This window comes from Saimiri boliviensis, chromosome 12, assembly GCF_048565385.1.
Source record: "Saimiri boliviensis isolate mSaiBol1 chromosome 12, mSaiBol1.pri, whole genome shotgun sequence".
Lineage (NCBI taxonomy): Eukaryota > Metazoa > Chordata > Mammalia > Primates > Cebidae > Saimiri > Saimiri boliviensis.
Genome location: NC_133460.1, coordinates 97,129,206 through 97,150,672, shown reverse-complemented (window position 1 = coordinate 97,150,672; position 21,467 = coordinate 97,129,206). Strand labels below are relative to the sequence as shown.

Here is a 21,467-nt window from a genome sequence, read left to right as displayed (position 1 = left end):
CTGGGCATGGTGGTTCATGCTATGAATACCAGTTTTTGGAGGCTGAGCTGGGAGGATCACTTGAGGCCAGGAGATTGAGACCATCCCAGGCAACATAGTGAGATCACCATCTCTTGAAAAAGTAAAAATTAGCTGGGCGTGTCGAGGCATGCCTGTGGTATCAGCTACTCAGGAGGCTGAGGCAGGAGGATCACTTGAAGTCAGGAGATTGAGCTGCAGTGAGCTATGGACTGCCCCACTGCACTCTAGTCTGGGTGACAGAGAGAGACCCTGTCTCTTGGAAAAAAAAAAAAAAAAGTAATTGAGAAAATGAACAAACTAGAATGCAGGAAGTTGGGAGGTGGAGATCTCCAAGATCACCCAAGAAATATTGCTAATTACCCACAGAGCCGCAACCATGATCCTGTCTCCTGACTCCTAGGCCTTTGATCTTTGCATTAACAACAACCAAAACAAATTAAAAACAAAACAAACATGTGTCACAATGTAGAGGACAAGGCATCCTAATACTAAACTTTTTTTGTTGTTCAGTTTTAAGGCACACTCACACACACACAAACACACACACACACACAATATACTGTTCTTTGATATATAAAAGTTTTCAACGTTCATAAAGTCTAATCTGTATTTTTCTTCTGTTGCTTATACTTTTGGTGTCATCCCTAAGAATCCACTGCCAACTTTATCCAACTTCATGCCATGAAGGTTTGTCCCTATATTTTCTTCTAAGGGTTTTATAGTTTATGTTCTTAGACTTAGGTCTTTGATCCATTTTGATTTAATTTGTATGTATTATGTATGTGTGAGATGGGGGGGTGGCAGAGAATATTTTTGATTCATATAAAATATTTAGAACTCATCTGGAAGAAGTTGAAGTTACTGTATTTTTCTTCTCCTTTTTCTTAGACAGAGTCTTGCTCTGTCACCAGGCTCAGTGCAATGGTGTGATCTCAGCTCACTGCAACCTCTACCTCCCAGGTTCAAGCAATTCTCCTGCCTCAGCTTCCCGAGTAGCTGGGACTACCGGCACACGCCACCATGCCCGGCTCATTTTTGTATTTTTAGTAGAGATGGAGTTTCACCATGCTGGCTAGGATGGTCTCGATCTCTTAATCTTGTGATCCATCTGCCTTGGACTCCCAAAGTGCTGGGATTATAGGAGTGAACCACTGCGTCTGGCCTATTGTCTTCTTATACCTCTTATACTAAAAAAAAAAAAAAATCTGATTTGTGCCCCAACTCAAAGCCTGGACAAATGTTTACACTGACTCATAAATTTAAAATGTTATGTTTTACATAGTATTTTTATATGTCTTCACTCTTCTGAGTACACAGAAAGAAAGAAGATATCTAGGTTAAAATAGGAGAAGAAACTATAGATACACTGAATAGATGGAAAAGGTAAAGTTACTACGCCTGAAAAACAGGACAATGGATACAGGAAGAGAACGGGCCTTACACATAGAGGCTGCTATATCTGAGCTGTAAGAAACACAAAGTTTTTGCCTAAAGGACTGTGTTAATCTGTTCTCACATTGCTGTAAAGTAAACCCCTGAGACAGGAAAGAGATTTAACTGTCTCATGGTTCTGCATGTTGTAACAGGAAGAACAGTGGCTTCTCCTTCTGGGGAGGCTTCAGGGAGCTTTAAGTCATGGCAGAAAGCCAAGTGGGGACAGGCATGGCTTACATGGCAGGAGCAGAATCAAGAAAGTGAGGGGAAGGTGCTATCCACTTTTAAACAATCTGATATTGTGATAATTCACTTGCTATTATGAGACCGGCACTGACGGGATGGCACTAAACCATGAGAGACCACTCCCATGATCCAATCCAATCACCTCCCACCAGGTCCCAGCTCCAACATGGGGGGTTAAAAATTGAACCTAAGATTTTTGTGTGAACAAAGGTCCAAACCATATCAAGGATGATTAACATTCAAGAAATATCTGGTAGGAAATCATGAGAAGGGAAAATTACGAAAGTGAGAAGACTGACATTAAAGGTGTCTTAAAATTTGAGAAATAAAGTTTATAGACTGGTGGTGGCTCATGCCTATAATCCGAGCACTTTGGGAGGCTGAGGCAGATCAAGGATCACTTGAGCCCAGGAGTTTGAGATAAGCCTGGGCAATGGAGGGACATCCTGTCTCTCAAAAAAAAAAAAAAAATTAGCCACTTGTGGTATGCTCCTGTATATCCCTAGTCACTCAGGAGGCTGAGGCAGGAGGATTGCTTGAGCCCAAGCTTTCTAGACCAGCTTGAGCAACAGAGAAAGATCCTGTTTTTTTTGTTTGTTTGTTTTTTGTTTTTTTTAAGGTTTGGAAAGAAAAATTCAGAGAGGTAGGTCAGTTTATTGAATTTTTCAACAAAATATCATTTCTTCTATTCAGTTATATAACCCTGAGAATAAGGTCAACAAACCTATGTCATGCATGCCACATCTCCTAAACACCAAACAGCTGGCAGGTATCATCAATCAATCACAGTGCCCTGAACACAACTTGCAACACACTCTCTCCTTGAAACGCCCCAGGCAGTCAAGCAGCTGGTCATGGTTGGCAAAGTGGGTAAGACCCATTTGCTATCCTGGGTCTACAGCACTGGGACTTTTTCTCAGTTGACAACAGAAACTTGACAAATGGTAATTTTTTGAGTTCTCCACTTTTCAGCTTCTAGCTAGTGCTCTCATTCTCAGATTTTCTGCATGTATTTGCTTTAAAGACCTAAGTGAGATGATGGCAATTTGAAGGTCACAGACTCAGGCAAAGATTCACATTTGCTAGTGTGTACCAGAATCATCTAGGAAATGTTTAATAAACAGAGTTGTGCAGCCCTTATTGTAGGCTCACTAATTCCCTGGATAAGGAGCACAGACATGTACACTTTAAAAAATGTCTGTCAGTCGGCTGGGTGTGGTGGCTCATGCCTGTAATCCCAGCACTTTGGGAGGCTGAGGTGGGCGGATCATGAGGTCAGGAGTTTGAGACCAGCCCCACCAACATGGTGAAACCCTGTTTCTACTAAAAATATGAAAATAATTAGCCAGGTGTGGTGTCATGCACCTATAATCCCAGCTACTGAGGGAGCTGAGGCAGGAGAATTGCTTGAACCCAGAAGGTGGAGGTTGCAGTGAGTCAAGATTGCACTGCTACACTCCAGCATGAGTGACAAAGCAAGACTCCATCTCAAAAAAAAAAAAAAAAAAAAAAAAAAAGGAAGTCTGTCAGTCATGTCAAGTGCCTTCTTATGGGCCACTGGCCTTCATTCTTCAACATTTTCTAGTCCAACATGCCTGGCCCTGGGACTGATCTTTATCCCTTTAGTTCTGGGCCTTTGGTACTCAAAAGATTTATTTAAATTATGAAAAAAGGAATATATCTATACAGTTTTAGGCTGCTTTCAAGAACAAGATTCGTCATATTTCTTAGTTTTTCTTTTTCAAAGACCACCATTACACTTTCTTTCCTTCCTAATTAAAAACATTTTCTTTTGACAGTACAGGGCAGAATTCATTTTATACCAGTGACTGATGTAAGCTATGCAATCCAACATGTTTTGGTCTGAAGCCCTGGGTGAGTTTAATCCTTGATTGTTAAAGCATTTCTCTAGGTCTTCATGGAGCCCTGCCACCCCTGCCCCACCCCACCACACATGCACACACCTCTTTACCCCTTGGCTTCTATCTTTTGTTCTGGGTTAATTTTTTCTGCTCTTGATATGCCTACTTGATCATCTATAGTAAGATACTTCAAATTTTTTTGAGGAAGTAGATAATGCATAAATCAATTGAAAAATGAAAGGGCCAGATTGTTTAAACACAGATTGCTGGAACCTGAATTCACAATTTCTAATTCAGTAGGTGTGTGTGGGGTAGGTGGACCCAGGAAGTTGCCTTCTTTTTTCTTTTTTGAGACAGAGTCTCGCTGTGTTGCCAGGTTGGGGTGCAGTGATGCAATCTCGGCTCCAACCTCCGCCTCCCAGGTTCAAGCAATTCTCCTGCCTCAGCCTCCTGAGTAGCAGGGATTGCAGGTGTGCACCACCATGCCCAGCTAACTTTTATATTTTTTAGTAGAGACAGGGTTTCACCATGTTGGCCATGATGGTCTCAATCTCTTGACCTAGTGATCTGCCTGCCTCACCCTCCCAAAGTGTTGGGATTACAGGCCTGAGCCACCACGCCAGCCAAGAAGTTACATTTCTAGGACCCTGGACAAGATGGCCGAATAGGAACTAAAACAGATCTACAAGAAAAAAACAAACAGCCGGGCGCGGTGGCTCAAGCCTGTAATCCCAGCACTTTGGGAGGCCGAGGCGGGTGGATCACGAGGTCGAGAGATGGAGACCATCCTGGTCAACATGGTGAAACCCCGTCTCTACTAAAAACACAAAAAAGTAGCTGGGCATGGTGGCGCTTGCCTGTAATCCCAGCTAGTCAGGAGGCTGACGCAGGAGAATTGCTTGAACCCAGGAGGCGGAGGTTGCGGTGAGCCGAGATTGCGCCATTGCACTCCAGCCTGGGTAACAAGAGCGAAATTCCGTCTCAAAAAAAAAACAAAAAAAAAAACAAAAAAAAAACAAAAAAAGCCCATTCAAAAGTGGGCAAAGGATATGAACAGATACTTTGCAAAAGAAGACATATATGAGGCCAAAAAACATATGAAAAAATGCTCATTATAACTAGTTATTAGAGAAATGCAAATCAAAACCACATTGAGATACCATCTCTCGCCAGTTAGAATGGCGATCATTAAAAAATCTGGAGACAACAGATGGTGGAGAGGATGTGGAGAAACAGGAACACTTTTACACTGTCAGTGGGAGTGTTAATTAGTTCAACCATTGTGGAATAGTGTGTGGCAATTCCTTAAGGGCCTAGAAATAGAAATTCCATTTGACCCAGCAATCCCATTACTGGGTATATATCCAAAGGATTATAAATCGTTCTATTACTATAAAGACACATGCACACATATGTTCATAGCGGCACTGCTTACAATAGCAAAGACCTGAAACCAACTGAAATGCCCATCGACAATAAACTGGACAGGGAAAATGTGGCACATATACACCATGGAATACTAAGCAGCCATAAAAAACAATGAGTTCGTGTCCTTTGTAGGGACATGGATCAATCTGGAAACCATCATTCTCAGCAAACTGACATAAGAACATAAAATCAAACACTGCATGTACTCACTCATAGGCGGGTGTTGAACAATGAGAACACAAGGACACAAGGAGGGGAGCATCACACACTGAGGTCTGTTGGGAGGGACTAGGGGAGGGACAGTGAAGGGTAGGAACTTGGGGAGGGATAACATGGGGAGAAATGCCAGATTATAGGTGATGGGGATGGAGGCAGCAAACCACATTGCATGTACCTATGCAACAATCCTGCACGTTCTTCACATGTACCCCAGAACATAAAGTGCAAAAAAATATTTAAAAATAGTAATAGAAAGACAGAGAGAGAGAAAGAGAGAGAGGGAGAGTAAGAGAGAAAGAGAGAGAGAGAGAGAGAGAGAGAGAGAGAGAGAGAGAGAAAGCAAGCAAGCAGGCAAGTTACATTTCTAACAAGTATTCAGAATCTGCTGGTGATGCTCATTCCCTAAGACTATGCTTCGAAAACCAGTGTTTTACTGTAAGCGTTGGCAAGCTAGGATAGCTTAGCCAATTCCAGCCTGTGGCTTATTTTTGTAAATAAAGTTTTATTCACACACATGGGTAAGCCAGATCAATCTACAGAGGAAGTGGGAGAATTTATGCTGTATCACGAGGCAGAAAAAAGATGGAGGCATTTTATTACTCAAAATTTTAACGCAGAAGAGACTTGCATTTTAGACAGTGACATTTTGGGATGTGGAAAATAGCAAAACTCAAGACAAGAGAACTAGCGAACAAATGGAGAGAAGTATAAGAAAAATAATGGATGACTGTAGGGTATATTCTGACAGAGTTCTAAGGTGATGTGATCTTAATATTATTTCTAAATTTGAGATGTATGCACAGTAAAAGATCTAAACTGAGCCCAAATTACTGTCCTGTAAAAAAATAAAAGATAAGAAGGAGATAAGGTTTCCTAATCTTTATGCTATCCTTATGAGACTGAAGAAAAGGCTAAATAATATGGATTCTGATAATCATGCTTATCAGATGCCAACTGCTGGTCAATGTCAGGTGAAGCACACTAAAGAATTATTCATTCTGCAAACTGAAGTATTAGTGTGACCTTAGAAGGAGAGTACATAAACACATACACACTTAGAGACTTCTTTTAGTAAAACTCCTAACAACAAAAAAGTTTACTATTGTTTGCTTTTCTTAGCAAGCACTATGACATTGGGAGTTTCTAAAACACAGAATAAAACAAAGCTACCATTGCTTCTAAATACAATGGGGAATTTATTAGACTTCATCAGCCAGGCTGTATAGTGAACTTATTAGCATAATTGTAGGAAGAATTTTTAATTATATCTGAATAGACTCTATTAGGCAACCACTAAAACTGAGTCTCTTACCAAACTTCCTCCTAAGAGAATTAACAAGTTGGGATGGAACTTTTTTTGGGGAAAAAAAACACGCAGGTTGAAACCCTGGGGGATGAAAAAAATGACTGCATACATTCGATATACAGCCAACAAAAGTTTATTGCTTACAGGCTGTGTATAAAATACTGCAATGAATGCTCCCCTCCGGGGAAACGCTTTTATTTTGGGCTATTTATTGACTGCTTCATTTTATACTAGCCATTGTGCTAAGCACTTAATGGATACTGTATTTAATCTTCACAACCACCACACAAAGTCTATTATTATTAATCCCATTTAAAGACAAGCAATTGGAGGCTCAGAGAAGTTAAATAATTTTCCCAAGGTTGGCCAGTATTCAAAACCCAAGCCAGACTGGTCCCTAAGCTGATGATATGGCCACTGTGGTGCACTGTGCCTTCCCCAGCGCACAGGTGGCCAACGTCATGGGCATTCCAGTTGTGCAATTTGGAACTACACTTGGCATAAACACATGCCAAAGAAGGAAGCTGGACATTATATGACTTTTTGAATGTCATAAATCAAATAAAAGGACAGGAATACACAGCAAAATGAAAAAAAAATGCCCTCGTAAGGAGGCAGGAGAATAGGGTCTGGAGGCAGGGAACTTAAGGCTGATTCACGCTGACTTCCTAGAACTAAATCAAATGGAAACACTTCAGCTATGACAGAAAATATCCTCTCCATTTACATAGGGTGTATACCGAGTAAATGATTTTGTAACTTTACTTCATTCTCTTCATTTACAGAGGGTGTACACCATTTGTTACAAAGGGTGGACATCAAATGGAAATCTCTAGAGGGTATTTAAACCCCAGAAAATTCTGTAATGGGGCTCTTGAGCCCCTCTGCTTGGGCCACCCCCAACCTGTGGAGAGTACTTTGATTTTCAATAAATCTCTGCTTTTGTTGCTTAAATCTTTCCTTGTTTTATTTGCGCGTTTTGTCCAATTCTTTGTTCGAGCTGCCAAGAACCTGGACACCCTCCACTGGTAACACTACTTCAACGAAAGAAAAGCAAGGTGAGTCTCTTAGGGTCCAACAGACATGTCATGGTCTGCCTCCTAGGCCGAGTGGGCGGGCGGGCGGGCCAGCCTTCCTTCCTTCCTTCCTTCCTTCTTCCTTCCTTCCCTTCCCTTTCTCCCTCCTTCCTTCCCTCCCTCCTTCCTTTCCTCCTCCCCCTCTACCCCTCTTTTTCTCTCTTTCTTTCTTCACTCTGTTGCCCAGGCTCGAGTACAATGGCATGAACATGGCTCGCTGCAGCTTTGAGCTCCTGGGCTCAGGCAATCATCCTACCTCAGCCTCCTGAGTAGCTGGGACCACACCATGTCTGGCTACTTAAAAACAAAATGTTTTGTAGAGATGGGGTTTCATCATGCTGCCCAGGCTGGTCTCAAACTCCTGGGTTCAAGCAACCTTTCTGCCTCAGCCTCCCAAAGGGCTGGAGTTACAGGCGTGTGCCTGCACAACTCTCTTTGTTCTACCCTCAGAGTCCTCAATTCCGTTTCCAGGATTTTGTGCTTTTTGTTTTTTGTGAGACACACAACATCTGCATACTCATTGAAACAGTCAGTGATAGCCACTGTGAAGGACGCTCATTTCTGAGAACTAAAGCATCCTGCTCTAGTCGGTTTTCACCATCCATTTGTCTGTACCACCTTGTGAAAATCTTCATGGTGTCATGGCAGTGGGAGGCTTTGATTTCACTCAGGGCTTGTCTATGCTAAAGTTTACACATTGTTCTAACTAAGCACTGCCTCAACCATACTCCCACCCTTTTACATGGTCTTTGATTCAAAGAGTTGTTTTTTGTTTGCCCAGTTTTGTGTGTGTGTGTGTGTGTGTGTGTGTGTGTGTGTGTGTGTGTGTGTGTATGTTTTTCACCTAAAGGAAAGAAATCTCTACCACTATAGAATTCAAAACATTCTACCACACTCCACTCTAAACGTCCTGTTAGGAGTTGTGACAATAAGTGGTAAGAGATCAATCGGAGGACTGTGCTCCTTTCTATTTCTGGCTGAGGCTGAGGCTAATGTTCTGGGGAAGTTTGCAGAAATATACCAAGTAGTAGACCTTTGGCTAAAAATTTTCCTTTGATAAAGCAGACATGCATAAAGTGGACTTTCCCAACTTTCTATTGCAACCTTTTCTTTCCTGGAGGAACTATCCTTGGAAGTAAGCAGGTAACTAATTTGCTCTTCAAAGTCCATTCATTTCCAGTAGTGTACACTCACAGTTCTAAAAAATAATGATTACTATGATTATTGTTATTTTAATGTGGACATCAGTTTCAGCTAAAAAAGACTGGGATCATCAACTACTAGAAGGGCTATTCCATTAAGAGATATGATGCCAACGTTTTTCTATCAATTAAGACATTGAGATATTATAAACTATTTTGTCATATTTAAAATATCATGAAAAAACCATCTAATGGGTCACTTAAGCATAAAGAAGTGCTGAAGACAAGAACGATCCCCTTGCTGACTTTCTAGGGCTAAGAAGGACAGTATCCCAACAGTAGCTGGATATAACAGTTTAGGTGGCCTCAAATGTTGGTTAAGCTGCACAGCATTACTTATAATTGTTAACTATGAAGAAATAATAACCTCTTCAAATCAGAGAAGTAATTTATAAAATAAAGACTGGAAAATAACTTATTTAACTTATTAAAGCAATTAGTCATATAAACAGATGAGAATAGCATGAATCATAAGTTAGAAAGTCAAGCTTAGCAGAAACATGAGGAAATCTATGGATTTAATGTATGTCAAACTGCAGCAAATAGTAAGAGATACTTTTAATTTAAAAACTCTTCACTGAGAGGACATACAGTCATGCATTGCATAACAACATTTTGGTCAACGAGGGACTACTATAGGACAGTGGCCCCAAAAGATTATAATAGAGCTAAAAATTCCTGTTCCTAGTGACATGGTAGCTGTCGAACGTCGTAGCACAATGCATCACTCATGCGTTTGTGGTGATGCTGATGTAAACAGACTTACTGCACTGCCAGTCATATAAAAGTATAGCACCTACAATGATGTACAGTACATAATATTGGATAACATCATAAACAACTATGGGCTGGGTGCAGTGGCTCACGCCTGTAATCCCAGCACTCTGGGAAGCCGAGGCGGGCAGATCACGAGTTCAAGACCAGACTGGCCAACATGGTGAAACCCTGTCTATACTAAAAATACAAAAATTAGCTGGGTATAGTGGCATGCACCTGTAATTACAGCTACTCAGGAGGCTGAGGGAGGAGAATTGCTTGAACCTGGATCTGGGAGGCAGAGGTTGCAGTAAGCCGAGATTGCGCCACTGCACTCCAGCCTGGGCTACAGAGTGAGACTCAGTCTCAAAATAAAAACGTATAGTACATAAAATTATGTACAGTATATAATATTGGATAACATAATAAACATGTTATTGATTTTTACATTTACTATACTATAGCTTTTATCATTATTTTTGAGTGTACTCTTACTTATTAAAAAAAAACAAAAACAAACAAACAAAAAAAAAACGAAAGTGAAGAGTAGAACAGCCTCAGGCAGGTCCTTCAGGAGGGATTCCAGAAGAAGGCATTGTTATCATGGGAGATGACAGCTCCATGTATGTTACTGTCCCAGAGACCTTCCAGTGGGACAAGAGGTGGGTGAAAACAGCGACACTGATGGTCCTGACTTACGTAGGTCTAGGCTCATGTGTGGTTTGTGTCTTAGTTTTCAACAAAAAAGTTTAAAAAGTACAAAAGAAAAAAAAAATTAAAACATAGAATCTCGTAGAATAAGGATATAATGAAAATATTTTTGTACAGCTGTACAATATGTTTTAAGCTAAATGTTACTACAAAAGAATCAAACTTTAAAAAGCTTATAAAGTAGAAAAGTTACAGGAAGGTTAATTTATTGCTGAAGAAAGAAAAAACATTTTAAAAATAAATTTGGTGTAGTCGAAGTGTCCAGCGTTTATAAAGTCTACAGAGTGTACAGTGATATCCTCGCCCGTTACGACCTCGCTCACTGTCTCACCCAGAGCAGAGCAACTTCCAGTCCTTTAACCTCTATTCATGGTGAGTGTCCCACACAGGTGGATCACTTTTCACCTTTTATACCATTATTTTTACTGTTTAAATATATGAATCCTTACCATAGCATTATAATTGCCTACAGTATTCAGTACAGTATCATACTATATAGATTTGCAGCCTAGGAGCAACAGGCTAGACCATTACATTAGGTGTGCAGGATATGATACCATCTAGATTTGTGCAGTACTCTCCATGGTATTTGCACAATGATGAAATGCCAAAGAATGGGTTTCTCAGAATGCCTCCCCATCCATTAAGAAATCCATTAAGAAATGCATGACTATACTTAACGAAAAGGCAGATAGGTTTTCCTCTTGTAGCCAAGCTTGAATTTACAGGACAATACTTGAAAAGGATCATAAGAAAGCATCAGAAAACTCTTCTAGCAGAGAATGTGCCTTATATACCGGATTCTTCGCATTGTGTCCAGCATGTGCATGAGCCCATAGTAGGCACTAGATTAATATTCTTTATGATGCAATGTAATAAGCCACACTTCAAATTTTTGGTGCCAATTCAGTTTTTAAGACTGATACACCTTGAGAACCCAGATGATACCAAAATAGAATAAAAACTTCTTTTTAAACACAAACAGAAAGCTCAGGAAACTGGTGAACAGCTCAGCAACCCAGAAACCGGCTGTGCAGAGCACTCTTTGAATACGAATTAGCAGTGGGTAATGGCAGCATATTTATGAGGTCTCTTGCCGGGTCCTTTCCTCCTGTGAATGCTGTATAATTCATTGCGCGCGCCCTGACCCCAGTGCACTCCTGTTCTGACAAATCATACTTGATTAAGACAAATCTTTATTAGTTAGCTAGTCAACTTCCCCATTTATCACTGGCAAATCCCATTCTTCACTTCAGGTACAGGAAAAGTGACTGAAACCTTAAAAAGAAACATCCAAATATGTAAATAAAAATAAAATATTTGTTAAAACACAGCAGGTAAAGCCAGAAACCTCTTAATAGATGAGTAAAGAAATTATTTAATAGATACGTATTTTACCCACTGACAAACTCAAACTCACTACACATTTCACTCAGGCTGAGACATTGATAATTAGGTAATCTATTTAGGAATTTTTATATCCTAAGAAACTCCTGTCAGAAAGCAAAATGCTATATTTTAAAAACTGTATTACAAAGTTGGAGGCTTGAAATACTGAAAGAGTAATAATAAAAATTTTAAAAAGACTTCCAAGTAGAAAGAACGTGTGAGCCTCTGACCAAAAGAGTAACAATAACAAATCTTTACAGAGTGAGACAGAATAAAGCAGAATAAATTCAAAATTATTCTTGGTTCTCTAGTACCATAGGAAAAATCCACCTCTTTTTGAACTATGTACAATATTCTCATGCACTTCATTGTTGGTTAACCCTAAAGATGATTTAATGAATTTATCATGGTTGATGCTCATTTCAGAGTCTGGTGCACTGAGCTTGGTACCAGAACTGTTCTCAGAAATCTGATGATGATGCCATCAGTAACAAAGGAGGATGCCATGGGCTAGGATTGTCACTGAGTATCACAAACAGCATCTTCTGATAAGTTTCAAACATTCTCTAGTTTCATGGAGGTAGACTTCGGCACAGACTATTAACTTTCTTTCTTTAGTGAGAGCAAGAAGGAGAGCAAAATGTTTAAGCGGATTTTTAACGTCTTAAATTTTTACTCTTAAGCCCTGAGTCCAACAGAGGTGAAAAATCTTTTTAGCTTTTCCAAAAAAGCTACCAAATCAATCCAGATGTGTAACCGATATGTAATTTCCACAGAGATGATCTCAATGTTCTCTTTAAAAACAATGCAGGCTGGGTGCAGTGGCTCACACCTATAATCACAGCACTTTGGGACCCTGAGGTGGGCGGATTGCTTGAGCTCAGGGGTTCAAGACCAGCCTGCCTAACGTGGCAAAACTCTGTCTCTACAAAAACATAGAAAAGTTAGCTGGGTGCAGTGGCATGCACTTGTAGTCCCTGCTACTTGGGAGGCTAAAGCAGGAGAATTGCTTGAGCCCAGGAGGAAGAGGTTGTAGTGAGCCGAGACTGTGCCACTGCACTCCGGCCTGGGCAACAGGAGTGAAGCCCTGTCTCAAAAAATAAAAATAAATTTAAAAATAAACTTAAAAAATGAAGAAACAAAGTGTAATTATTTTACAAAATATTTCTATGCGGGATCCTTTCTATACTGATGATAAACAAATCTATACATAAACTATGTATACATAAACTATGTATAGATTTATGGAAAAACACACTTTTAGTCTTGACAACTTTAATAAAACACCAGGTAACACAACATATTACCCACATCACATTTTACTTTATTGATGTCCTTATGTGTTAAACAGAAAGCAACATTCAAAAACATTTTGCATGTTGGGGCTGCCTTCTATTTGCCAAAATTTTCCATTTAGGAAATGTAGATACATCTTGAGAAGTGAGGTCAGAGCTTAGTATGAGAGACTTCAAAAGAACACCTAGTGTAGTGGGAAATAGTGTGTTGATGATTTTATAAGTAGACTGACTGATTATATCTATGGATTCAAAAGAGATGGCGCCTGAACAAGCTCTCCCTACCCTACAGGTCTTTGTTCACAATCTCAAAGTACTAAATGGCTATTCCAAAAATGAAAATTGTCACGGTCCCATTAGAAAATATTTATTTAATCTGGATAAGCGCAGAGTGGGGTGGGCTGGAGAGTTAAGCGGTTGACAACACGCCCATGGAAGTAAAGGAAAAGTTTTAAAGTAACTTTCATTTATCCCATGGGTTCTCCACTCATTTTTTTCTTGGAAATCCTCATGAAAATTAACTCTTCCAGAAAGGTTAAACAATTTGCCTGTGGAGGTAAATTTTAGGGCAGAGGCAGGATTAGAATTCAAGCCAGTAAATATTATTGAGAGTCAATTATGTAGCAGGTATATAAAGAAATAAAGAAGAATAAAGCATGGTCCCAAAATCCAGCAGTTTACACTTACATGGGGTAGAATGATATGAATGGAACCATCATCAGGACCAAATATAGAACACAAGTGCTAAACTGAGGAATGTGCCAAAGGTGTTGTATCAACTAACAGAAGAACATGGTACTCTCCACAGATTTGCTCATCACCCTTGTAGGTCCCCCACAATTCACATTTCCTGATGTCCAACCTGGGCTTCTTGCTCTTACACTCATACTAATCTGCCCCACAATGATGTGGATATCTTTGGAGATAATGTAAAATCTGAGTGTTACTGACAACCTAACTGTGTCTAATACTCTATTGGGTGCCTCACATTTCTTTTCAAATCTTAGAAGACAAAGGTAAGACCCTATGGAAACAACGCTTCCTAGTTTTATTATTTTTTTTTAACTTCCAAGTTTTTGTTTTTGTTTTTTCAGAATGCACGTAATATTGACCTGAAACTAATGGAATATGATAAAGCATTTAAAACAACAGGATAGGCAGTTGGATAATCTACAAGATAGGTTGCATTTCTAGCCAAATTGGCAGGTAAAAATGTTGAAAGGCATCTGGTCCAGTTCCTTCTACTTATAAACATGTATCTATCACCCCATGGCACATAAATCAAAGTGGAAGATAAGAAGATAGTATTCTATTCTATCTACGCACTCCCCATCCCTGGCACCACATTGACATAAGGTAATTTAAAAAACCCAGCATATTGGTGTTCTTTCTCTTCCATATTAATAGCTGGCATATAATACATGCTTCTTAGATGGATGGATGGATAAATTAATAAATGATCAAGTGAAATAAGTAGAAATGCAACAAAAAAAGTAAAAAGGGGAGATCATGAAAAGCAAGAAAGGCAAAAAGGTAACGTTGGTTAAAAAAAAAAAACTCATATAGAGAGAGCATCAGCAGATTCTAGAATCGGGAGGGTTTTAGAAGTTATTTATTCCACTCAGGAGTTGGATTAGATCATCTAGAGAGAAGTGATTTTTCTAAATGGCATATCAAGCAGAGCTTGGATTAGAATCTAGGCATCTTCACTCCTCATTTCATATCCTATGTAACACATAAGACACAAGCAGGAAGTTGAAGACCATGTAGTTAGTGTGGCTGCCTTCTTCAATGAATGGCCCCGGGGCATGGCTCCTTTATATAGTCCTCGCACTTCTGCAATTTTGAGTAGCAAGCTAGGGAAGCTGCTCTTCCCCAAGAAGAATCCCATACAGCACTGGTCTACCTCATCATTTTAGTGATGCTTTCTGAAACTAGTGAGAAATACCAAATATATACCCATTTATACCCCTTAACAGGTAACTGGGTTAAGATAGGTGGCAAAGGGGAAGGAGAGTGTACTTTTTCCTTACATTTCACTTATTTATGATCTTACTGAATTCCAGGGAAAAATTTAAGCTGGGCAAATATGTATGATATTTGGCTATCATAAATAGATTTGATATTCATTCCACAAACACACATTGAGTGCTTACTATGCACTAGGCAAGGGAACACAAAACCAACTATGAAGTTGGATGACTGTAGTGAGCTATTAGGCAAACAATGGCTCTTTGAAAAGTGAAGTTAAAACCGGTTAACATCATAAAATCTACTTGAGGGAACGGTTTGAGGTTACTTCCTTCCTCATCTATACATTTTAATAGAATAGGTTCACATGAGTGTGTTCAACTTGCAAACACATTCCTAGTAAGCACAATAAATATCAAATAATTGTACAATTTTGTTACTATGTTTAACTATGATGGAAACTAAACCATTCCTTACTACAATATAATTTTGCCATTCTGCTTAAGGTTGGTAAATCAGTATAATCCTGATATTCTAGTACAAACACTAGGTAGAGAAGCCCAATTCTGCTGTAAATTTTCAGAATGTGTTAAAATTGATGTCAATGTCTCAGTAATTTCACAGTTTAAAAAACAGTTAGAAATGTAATGACTACACTACACTTGATTAAAGCATTTACAGCTCTAATCAAAAACTGACAGCAAGATCAAAGATGTTAACTTAAATCTCTCCTCTAATTATGTTTAAAATGCCACACCTCAGGCCTGTCTCTCCTCTGCTTTTTCAAACCAAATTCTGCTTAAGAAAGATCTAACACTTCTTAACAGTTCATTATCCAATAAAACTATTCAAAGCTTAAAAGCAATCTACACAATTAGTCAGGACCTCAGGGAGTCCACCGGTAGTCTTTATTACAGGACTTCATATTAAAACACCTTAATTATATTTGTCAAATGGATTTCATTAAAACCCATCGTCACTTTAATTTTCATATTTTGACAGTGCTGGCATAGGCATTATTACCACCTGCCAGGCTAGGAACTACAACAAAATTGTCAAATTCCTTCAAATCCTAAGCACTTTCTTTTGTACCTGATTGATAGTTTTCTCTGTGTGGGGAAACTATCACAATTAGAAGAATTAAAATACTCCTGCTTAAATTCTACTCTGAATATATATATTTCCTGGAGATGCAAGAAGAACAAACTATATCCGTGCTGGGTTGCCAGGTGCACTTTGCAGAGAGTGATGCACATACTTCGCAGTGCATCTGAATAGCAAAGCCGAGACATCAAACAGAATGCACTATGATTCAATCACATCACAACCATCAGGACTTGAAAGCCAGGACATTTTTTTTTTTTTTACCTCCTATTCATTATGCTGCCATATTTCATAAAATATACGGTGTTTCTGGCCATTCACTTGAGATTCAATTGTATTTTCATTTGCCACTGCAACTCAGACTATTGAAATAGCAAATGAAAAAAATACATATATCCCTTTCTTTCTAGCTATGCAACGTTCAATGTCAACAGTGATGCAATGTTTACAGCATTTCTCGAATTCAGCTAGTTATGCAACTTAAGGAAATTGGAGGTGTGTACACTAATAAGCAAAGAGTTTTTGTCTGTTTTCCTCTGGAATTTTGAAGTCTTTCACAGCTTGTGCAGTACAGAATGATATTCTCTCAATGATTTTCCTTTTAGATTGAGGAACACAAAATTCTATTTTTCAAGTACTGAAGAACAGAAATAGGAAAAAAAGGATAATTTTTTTTTTTTAACCTAACAGACACAAGATGTAACAAAGGAGAAAGGTTTCTGGCCTATGTCTAACACACTTCAGGGCTTTGTACAATGGTCTCAAGAGTAATAATCACCTTGCTTTATGAGTACTTTAAGTCATAGTAAATGGTCTTGGATCATTTTGTTAAAGCTAAAATTTTAAAGATTTACTTATGAAATCACAAGACATTCAATAATCATAAATGATCACTGACTTACATGTTTCAAAATTTAATATAATTGAAATAAAAAACATGCTCAGAGAGGTCCAGCACTGTGGCTGTCACCTGTAATCCCAGCACTTTGGAAGGCTGGGGCTGGCAGATCACCTGAGGCCAGGAGTTCAAAACCACCCTGGCCACATGGTAAAACACCATCTCTAAAAAAAAAAATAAAAATAATAATTAAAAAAAATTAGCCAGGTGTTATGGCAGGCACCTGCAATCCCAGCTACTTGGGAGGCTGAGGCACGAGAATCACTTGAACTTGGGAGGCAGAAGTTGCAGTGAGCCTAGATCACATAACGGCACTCCAGCCTGGGCGACAGAGAGGGACTCTGTTTAAACAAACAAAATCAAACAACAACAACAACAACAACAAAAACCCAAGAAAACATGCTTAGAGACTTATGCATAGGGAATATCCATTCAAATATAGTTCCAGTGTCACCAATGCCTAGAAGTTTTTCATGATCAACTTAGCTGGCAACGTTTTTCCCTCTGCTGGACACAATGCATTATCTGTACCACTATTATGGCACAGATCCCAAGGCTTGATGGTTTGGTCTTCTCCCTATGGCTGGCCTACCAGAGTGCCTAGTACTGTGCACACAATGCCTGTCTATTAAAGAATGACTAACTGGGCTCATGCCTGCCTCCCCATTAGACTGTAACAAACTTACCCATAGCAGGGAATCAGTCTCATTCATTTCCCTCCATACAATGCCTCATAAATGGTAATTATTTGGCACACACACACACAAACACACACACACTCCCCTGTAGAGTATATTTATGAGTATATATGGATATGTGCTGATATAATAAGTGCTATAAATACAAAATGTTTTTAAGCCCCTAAATTCATAAACCAAAAACAGAAGAATCAGCAACTCCTTTTCCATTTTTTATTAACTGTTACTATAATGTTGAAGCATGAATCCTTCACATCTGCCTCATCCTTCTCTTACTGACCCTTCAGCAACTGTGCTTGGGCTGGCTGATAACCCTCTGAACTGACGGAGCAGGGGGTCAGAGGAATACAACTCAGACGTTTTTTGTGGAGCTCCTCAGCTGCTCGAAAGTTACATTCCATTGCAACCAGTCAATAATTTATTTGAAGCCATTATTATTAATAATCATAGAACACATGGATTTTTCTCATTAGGAAAAAAATTGGAACAATCTACTATTTTTGAAATGATCCTAGAGGGACACTTCAAAAATGAACCAGATGCGGTCTACATTCTGGAATATTTGAAGTTTATTTGACATAAATAGAGGCCTACAGAAACCCTGCTGACACAAAAGGCACAAGACACATATAAGTTTATGAATACTGCATTTATTACATTTTTAAATGCAATACATGTTAACTTGGTGCTCAAAGAGTGCTTTGGGTTGAGAATCTTTCCGTATTAACACAGTGTAATCGATTTCAGCTCAATGGTACCCTGTTTCCGATCGAATGACATAATTCACGAAGGCTAACAGTTCCTCTCTTTCTGCTGTCCGTTTGTGTTCAAAGACAAGTACAAATGCAAGAGTTGGGCTGTGGACTGGAAACTTGATGTGGTCTACACAGTGGATTGATATGGGGTTTGTAAAGGCAAGCACTTTGAGCAGCATAAAAAATAAAACTGGAAGTGTGGCTAATCTAGTGCTCTCACAGAAAATGAATAATTAAGGAATGGGAAAGAAACATCTGGAAGGGATAGGATGCTAAGGGTAAAGGTAATAGAGAAGAAATTTTTTTTTTCTTTTTTTGAAATGGAGTCTCACTCTGTCACCCAGGCTGGACTGCAATGGCACGATCTTGGCTCACTGCAACCTCTGCCTTCCAAGTTCAAGCGATTCTCCTGCCTCAGTCTCCTAAGTAGCTGGGATTACAGGGATGCGCCACCACGCCTGGCTAATTTTGTGTTTTTAGTAGAGACGGGGTTTTACCATGTTGGTCAGGCTGGTCTCAAACTCCTGACCTCAGATAATCTGCCCGCCTTGGCCTCCCAAAGTGCTGAGATTACAGGTGTGAGCTGCTGCGCCCGGCGAGAAGATCTTTTAAGGGTGACCTTCGGCAAGTGGGGCTTTGGAATTGATGCCAGGGCCCTTGCCAACTGCTGTTGGGAGTTTCTGCCTGAGATCATCTCTACACTATCAGAACTGCCACTTCTATTCCAGGCTAAGGTCATCTCCCCTCCTGAGCCCAAACTGTCATGCACATCATCACCTGGTCATTTCCTATAGCCTCTGTGAGTTCCTCCAAATCCCCCGTTTTCGAGCCCTGGCGAGTGGGGAAAGGTCCTCCACCTTTCTGCATTGTGCAAAATAAGGAAAGTGGTCATTCTGTTTTTCCCTTTATCAACGGCAAGCTTAGCGTGTTTGAAGGATGGGGTAGAAGGGAGGTAATGTGGGACATGTAAGATCACTAGGGCCTGCAGGAGGATGGGAAGGAGAGTTGCAAAGGCTTTCGAACTGCGTGATCAGAGAGAGAGCCTGAAGTGCCCAACTGACAGCTCAACAAGCTTGCTCAGATAGAGCTTTTTCCAACAGAAGAAAATCCGTGACTTTTGCTATCTACCTCCGGCCACACCCCCTCTCAGAATGATCACCTTGGAAGAAAAAAAAAAAAACTGTTGCGTTTTCTGTAACAGTCACAAGACAACAGGGCAATATTTACTATTCTTTTGAAGTTGTGCAAAAACAGCCAATCCGAATATGCCTGACGGTCCATTGTTGGCTAGAAACTGAGATATAAATAGAGTAATTTGGATGCTAAAGCACAGCATTCATCAACATCTTTCTGGAGCCCAGGCAATGAATGACACCAAGATCGGTTTCTGGACTGAGCCCTGTATTTTGCATTCAGACTACCCTCAGGGCGGCTACTCTCTTATACACAAAAGAATACTGATCCACTTTAAAGAAAACAACTGCCTAATTCAATAGCTGCCAAATGATAGGCCAATATTAAAATGACTTAGCTATATTTTTCTATTGGGAATCAGCACCAGAGCCCTTTTATACAGTATAAGTCTGTATCATTTCAGCAATTAATAAAGGCACACAAATTACTTACAAAGTAGAACAACCTGACCCACATAGACATTTATCTGTAGAAGCTACTGGGTTTTTTTTTGTTGTTGTTGTTTGTTTTTTCCCAGATTGTTGAGATCCTCCTTACCCACCTCCAGGCTGTGGAGTGCCTGATCCCCAAGTGAGCTGGTTCACACATTCTCCAGGAGAGGTGGGGGCAGGCGGAGTGGGAGAGGAGGCAAGCTATAGGCAAAATAAGATTTTAGTCAGAGTCAAAAACTGACTGCTATTGTTTCTTATAAATTGCACAGTTTCTGCATATTTTTTAAACATCCATGTTTAACTCTTAAAACAGTGGGATTTTATGTTTCATAGGTAGATAATATTTTATTGGCATTGACATTGCTATTAAAGATATCCTAATATGACATCTTCAGCATCTGTGTAGCATTATTGCAATATAAATGCAAGGTAAATAGATGTAAAATGGTGAATTTTTAAATAAGCATTTAAAAATAAAAATGATTTAAGAGATATTCTCATATTCTATGAACTTAATTCTTGGGGTAAGGAAAAATAATTTCATCTTTTTATTTTAACTCCAAATGGCTCTTGAATCATTACTCTTCAAAGTCCCCAAACAGAAGGTGGAAGACAATGATTATTCCTGATTTACTGGTGAAGAAAAGCCGCACTAAGGAGTTAAATTACTTTTCTACTGTCACAAGTGAGGCGCAGAATCTGAAATTATATTTTGTCTTTGGGTTTATTTTTTAGTCTTCAAAGCAGAAAACTGGCATAAGCCATATTGGGAATATGTGTAGCTTCTAGAACCAGCAGCTGAGAGTCAATGAAGATTTCAAATAAACTTTTATTTTAAAAGCAAAAATGAACTGTTAGACTAAGTTGACTTTTGTTTTTTACAAAAATTCCCATAGTCTGCATACACCTTTTTAATGTAAGTAAGTTTCTCATATTCCAATATCAATTCATAGGGAAACAGTTGGATGCTTGTGTTTTCAGCCTGCTCTAGAGCTCTTAAATGTGAAAACATCTAGTCACACAATGGCAGTTCTTAAATATTTCACTGAATTAGGTAGCTCTTTGCATATGTATTATTGTTAAATTTCATTAGTGAGTCAGTCATGAAGCTTCTAGGTCTGAGTATGTCAAAATGACGATGCTCACACAAGGAGAGAAATACAAACACATTAAAAGACCTATCCATTCTGAAAATTTCAAAACGTCACTGTTACAGAACAACTATCCAACTAGTAATTGTCTACATGTTTTATCAAAAGAATAAATGTCAGAAGATCAATCTCCTGAAAGTCTAAAAGCTCAGTATCTAAATATTTTTCTTTTTATAATCATGTTGACTCTGATCATGCAATTTTAATTGTCAATGAAGTTTAATAATAAAAAGGGAAAGCTTTAATTGAAATGTTTGTAAAATCCTCTTACTTGGAGAGTTTGTGTGGGTTGATTAATTAAGAGACTTTCACAGTTTTCA

The 21,467-nt window shown here is 39.1% G+C and overlaps 1 protein-coding gene across 8 annotated transcripts in view; it reads right to left on the bottom strand.

The window, feature by feature from the left end:
* VTI1A (vesicle transport through interaction with t-SNAREs 1A) overlaps positions 1-21,467 on the bottom strand; it is a 389,946-nt gene that overhangs the window by 180,733 nt on the left and 187,746 nt on the right. Inside the window, exon 7 of one of the 8 annotated variants that reach the window (XM_074382885.1) lies at positions 7,748-20,197. The exons of the other annotated variants lie outside the window; for them this stretch is intronic. Within the exon in view, the coding sequence (XP_074238986.1) occupies positions 20,028-20,197 (170 nt within the window). The 3' untranslated portion in view covers positions 7,748-20,027. Of the gene's footprint in view, positions 1-7,747; positions 20,198-21,467 lie in introns of those variants that run through there. 8 annotated transcript variants of the gene reach the window in all.